The 5,509-nt window shown below is 54.8% G+C and overlaps 1 protein-coding gene across 1 annotated transcript in view; it reads right to left on the reverse strand.

The window, feature by feature from the left end:
- The window catches only part of MLXIP (MLX interacting protein), a 71,584-nt gene that overhangs the window by 16,659 nt on the left and 49,416 nt on the right, over positions 1-5,509 (reverse strand). Inside the window, exons 2-7 of the mRNA XM_011948500.1 lie at positions 3,805-3,911; positions 3,200-3,285; positions 1,957-2,046; positions 1,554-1,595; positions 1,071-1,242; positions 250-339 (exon numbers count right to left, since the gene is read on the reverse strand). Coding sequence (XP_011803890.1) covers positions 250-339; positions 1,071-1,242; positions 1,554-1,595; positions 1,957-2,046; positions 3,200-3,285; positions 3,805-3,911 — 587 coding nt within the window. The remainder of the gene's footprint in view (positions 1-249; positions 340-1,070; positions 1,243-1,553; positions 1,596-1,956; positions 2,047-3,199; positions 3,286-3,804; positions 3,912-5,509) is intronic.

The raw sequence follows: 5,509 nt of genomic DNA on the forward strand, positions 1-5,509 counted from the left end.
GGAGCTTGTAGTGAGCTGAGATCCGGCCACTGCACTCCAGCCCGGGCGACAGAGCAAGACTCCGCCTCAAAACAAAAAAAAACAAAAAAAAAAACAAACAAAAAAAAACAGTTCAGTTTTTTAAAAAATTCTGTGCTCGCCCCCTTGCCCATTCTACCAAGTCTCGCTCTTAAAGGAAGGCAGCGATCTGCTCTGTGCTGGGCCGGGGGAGATGCAGGCAGCCGCGCTCTGTCTGCCTCTGGTCCTCACCCTGGAAAGGCTCGAAGGTGTCCATGAAGTCCAGGTTAGGCTGCAAAGGAATCAGTCCCGGCTGGATCATGTCAGCATTTCCCAGATGTGCTGCAAGAATCACAGAGAGAGGAACCATTTTGTCTTCTCAGACAATGTTGCAGGAACGTAAAAAAGGCCTGGAACAGACTTTCCTGGCCCTGCTCACATTCTAGAGTCTTCCAAGGAGCTGGCTGGGATTTCTACCTTCTCGTGGGTTTGTGGCCATTTCGAACCCTCAGAAGGCAGGAAAGTGTTTTTGGCAGGAAGGTAAAATTGAGTATCAGGGAATGGACACCCCAGGAAGCTGTGAAGAGCTCAACAGAGAACAGAGACTTCCCCCAACACTGTTCTAATTTTCAATCTTAGGGCTCTTCCCTGAGGGGTTAACTGGAAGACTGAATGCCACCAAGGTGAGGGGTCACACCCGGGAGTGCTTCCGATTTTCTTTAGTATGAGTCACGGCCCGGCTGCCTTGGCTTAGGCATGGCACATGTCCCCCGTGAAGGGAACAGCATCTGAAATGTGCCAATGACTCAGACTAGACCCTGCTGCTATCCTCCCACCATGGCACTATGGGAATGGCAGCTGCCCAGTAGGCCCACTCTGCAGACCCACCCACTCGGTACGTGCAGCCTGGATGTCAAATGAGGCCAGCCATCATTCCCTTCCTTTTACTGCCTGCCCCCAACTGTGACGCGCAGCAGCTCAGAGACGGCCCTGAAGGAACCCTGGCCCAGAGGAGGCCTGGCAGAGAAGGAAGCGGCTGGCTGTTCAAAGCCCAAGGTCCTGGTTTGGGTTACCTATTTCCCGGGGATTGGGCCAGGCCACCGGCTGGTGTGAAGAAAGCGTGGAGAAGAGGGTGTCGCTGAATTCCGACATGAGCATGTCTGTGTCCAGCAGGGGGTCCTCCTCCATGGGGACAGGGGTCTTCCATCCATCCCCGTGCTTGTGCCAATATAGCACGTCATCGTCCTAACACAACACCAACATGGGGGAGGAAGCGTCAAAGAGTAACAGTAGGACGAAGAATTCCCACACCTGTCACCTGGGGAAATTCGTCACAGGGCTGCTCCGTGGAAGTGAGGCAGTAGGGTGGAGGCATTCGGAGAGTGGCTCCCTCCAGCCCACCCAGGAGAGAGAGCTGGACTGCTTCTTGAGCCATTCCTGAGACTCCAGGGAGGGCCCATGGCCTGCCACCTTTTGCAGGGCTCCCCGGTGGGCCACCGAAGTCCCTGCTGTCTCGTGTCAAAGTGGAGGTCCTCAGAGCTCCCAGGCTCACCCACCTGGACCAGGCTGGAGAGGTCCTCATCCTTGTGCTGCTGTAGCTGTGGGCAAAGGGACAGGACATGGCAGTCACCAATGGCCCTAGGAGGGCCCAAGGGCTCTAGAATATACAGAACTCTTGGGGAGGCAGGCAGGGGTCCTGCTCACACCATCCCCAGGCCGATGCCTGCACAAAGAAGACTCCCACCCAAAGCACAGATGGGGAAACTGTGAGAAAAGATGACCTGACTGAGGCAGGCCATCGCCTGGGCTAGTCTGGCCCACTGGACCCCAGATTTACTGCTTGATACTCCACATCCAGGTGGGGCGGCTGTGGAGCCTACAGCCTCGGCCAGGGCTCTGAACCAGGGACTCTGCCGGCTCCCTCCCTGGGCGGGCTGCCTGAACACTCCAGCCAGATACCCTTTTCTTGAAGTAGGTTCTCCACTTGTGATACTCCCGGATCACAATCTCGATGCGGCTCTTCCAGTACTTCCCTTCCGTGGTGATGGCCTAGGACAGGGACAGAGGCCAGAGTGAAAAGAGGGGGCTCTGCTTGATCAGTAAAGCTCAACTGGCATACCGAGAAGTATCCGGCACTACAATCAGGCCTCAGGCAATCCAGCTGGAAACCCCACGGTGGCTACCACATCACTCAGAAAGTACGTCCCACTTCTTCTGTGCCACAGCAGGCCCTCCAGCTAACAATGTGCTTTCATCTCAACACCTAAGGTAGCCAAAGGCCTTGGGGGCACGGTCCTGAGGCTCTGACCAGGAGGACGGGGTGAGAGCAGAACGCTCCAGCAGAGGAAGCGGCAGGGGAACGCCGCAGAAACTCCCGAGCCCCCCATAAATGCTCCTTCCCCACAGCCTCTGCCACATTCAAAGAGCAAAAATGAACAGTCAGTTCCGGGAAGTTTCAGGTGGAATGTGCCCTCCAGGAGCCTCTCATCCAACCTTTGCATGATGCCAGCGTGGATGCCTGGCATGACAGCCTCCGAGCTCTAGAGGTAAGGAGCCCCAGCGCCCGGGGCTGCCTCACTTTCTGATCTCAAGGCCCAAATCACCTCACCTACAAACACTGTGTGTGTCCCCGCCAGCGACAGCGAAGATGCTTTTCTGTTAAAAAGAACTGATTACAATACTGCCATACCTAACAAAATGATATCCCTTGATACTGTCTAATACCAGATTATACCTGACTGTCTCAAAACTGTCTGTCATTAGCTTACCTTCTAAATTTCCCCTTTATCGTTAACAGTGAGACATGCCTAGACAAAATTAAAGCAACGCAGAAGAGTATGCAGTGAAGAAAACATCTCCCCCTCCTCTGGCAGCCCCAATCCTACTCCCCAGAGGTTCCTGAAGTCTCTTAATAAAGACACTTCTGTATATTTTTTTAGATACTTCCTGTGCATGTATAATCACACATAGACACACACTTTAAAAATTAACAGAAAAGATATTAACCCCCTCAGTCCCTGGGCCAGTCCTTCTGAGAAGGGGGAGGCTCTGCAGCCTGCGGTTGCCAGAGGCCACCAGCTCCCAGGCCTGGCCCCCTACTCCCCTCCGCAGCCTCTCCTGCAGGACTAGCCCGCGGTGAGCCGCTCCTGGTAAGGTGCTGGTATGTTTCCATTCTCAACCACCCTTGGTCCCTGCCAAGTACCTCCGGCCGGCGGTGCTCGTCTACATCCACAGAGCCGTCTAGGGGCGTCACAAAGTGACACACAGGATTCTTGCGCTTCTCCAGATCTGAGCAGAGAGAGGGTGAGAGGCTTACCATGATCCAGACCCCTGAGGGAGCCCCAGCCTGTCTGCCGCACCCCTCCCCCAGGGCGGACCATATTCCCAGGTACCCTTTCCTTCTCCTTCCCTAGGAAAAGGAGATTTCAGGGGAATAAAGGAATCGCCTCAGCCAGAAAGGCAGTGTGGCTACTCAGAGAAAGGCCAGCCCAATACAAGCCTGCCCCAGCACACTCATCTCCCGAAGAAGCTGCCAGGTCCACGACACCCGGGCTGGAGAGAGAAGGCCCGTGCCTGAGTCTTCCTGGACCTGCTCCCTGACTGACTCTTCAGATGCCACCCCTCTGCTGGGCCTGATAGCCAGTAAATGTCCACTCCCCTAGGACTTGGCTTGGGCTTCCTGTCTGCACAGACTGAACTTCTGTTAGAAACACCAGGTCCCAGGAGCAGACTCTAGCCCCTGGGTGCCCAGGCCTCCAGGCCATGGAGCTCTGACCACCACCGGCGCCCAGGCTGGGCAGCACTTACACTGCATGTACCAGGCCCGCCAGATGGCATTATTGAGCCGGATCTTGTCTCTCCACTGTAGCTTCAGGCCCTTGAAATTCTTCCACTTTGGAGACACCAACTTCCCACTGAAAGGCAAGGCAAAGCAGGGAGACTCAGTGATGACTCTGAAATTGAAGTGAAACTACAAAGTGCCACCCAATCATTCCAGGACCAAACTCCTGACTGACCCACCCCCAGCCAGACACCAGGCTTCATGGAATTCAGGTCACTGGGGGATTTCTTCAGAGCCACACAGGGCAGGGCATGGCAGGGATGCTGTCAGGGTGTGGAGGGCAGGACTGGCCGCAGGGGTAGCGATTGGTGCGCGCGGCGGCAGCATGTGGGGTTCACCACATTCTTCCATCTACTTTGGCATATCCTACAAATTTTCCATAACTAAAAATTAAAAGAAATCTGTTGACCACAGAGTGAAACCCAGGCTCCTGTGACCTGGTCGTGGCCCGCCTGCTTTGCCACCAGCCCCCACGAGGCATTCACAATCCAAGTACCTGAGCATCCCACTGGCCTGAGCGCCTGCAGGGCAGGGCCCCTCCTGCCTCCCAGAGCCTCTGACATGGTCCTCACTCATGATGTCCCTCCACTCAGCCACCTTCTAATCCTTCAAGATGCTGCCCCCGACACCACCTCCTCTGAGCCAGCCTGGCCTCTCCCAGCCTGCTGCCTATTCCTTCTGGGTCCCTCTGCTCTCCTCCACTCTGGGACGGTCTCACGGGAGCTCTTATGTAGCAGTATCTGCACACACGCGCCTTTCCCTATTGACACTGCAGCTCCTCTAGGGAAGACTGTTAGGTGGCTTGGCACATAGTAGGGGTTCAATTAACAATACTTCATTATATGTCAAGAGCACTTGTAAATCCAGCCTCCGTGGTGGCAGAGCCGTCTTTGGGCAGCCGGCATAGGGTTTCTCTTTTTCAGATGGCTTGAGATGGGCAAGGCACTATTTCTAGCCTGTATCACAGTGGGGCTGTGGAGGTTTGATCTGACCACAGGCCATAGTCCTGACCCTTCTCCAGTCCTACTCAGAAAGGCCAAGTGGCAGGCCAAAATTTGCCAACAATAGTTGCAGCCTTCACAGGAAGCGCCTGAGCAACAACCATTCTGTGAACCTGGAACCTGCCCTGGAAGGCAGATGCCCTGGCTGTGCCCCTGGCAGCACCCTTGTGCCTATCCCCACCCAAACCCCCAAGGAGCCCAGGCTTTGGGCAATACAGGCCAGAAGGTTATGACACCCCCAGAAAAATGTCACAGTGCATCCTCTCATCACACACGAGACATGCAGACAGCGGCAGCTTCTGTGCAACGGATTAGGGACTCAGAGCAGTCACACGCCTTCTTCCTTCCTCCTCTCCCCAGTTCAAAGGCTCGTCTAACCCACCTCCATGCTGATGGCCTGGCCTCACTGGCAGTACAGCAGGCAGCTATGGCACTGGACAGCCACCGCTGTGTCATGGCGTACCTGCTGCCTACCACAGCAGTGCCCTGGGTACAATCAGAATGATATCCCCTCCTCCGGAGTGTGTTAATAAGGACTAAATGAAAGCACACTTGTGTATAGTAAAATACACACACATACACATCTACAGCCATCTGATCTTTGACAAACCTGAGAGAAACAAGAAATGGGGAAAGGATTCCCTATTTAATAAATGGTGCTGGGAAAATT

Source organism: Colobus angolensis, unplaced genomic scaffold, assembly GCF_000951035.1.
Source record: "Colobus angolensis palliatus isolate OR3802 unplaced genomic scaffold, Cang.pa_1.0 Scaffold28, whole genome shotgun sequence".
In the NCBI taxonomy this organism is placed as follows: Eukaryota; Metazoa; Chordata; class Mammalia; order Primates; family Cercopithecidae; genus Colobus; species Colobus angolensis.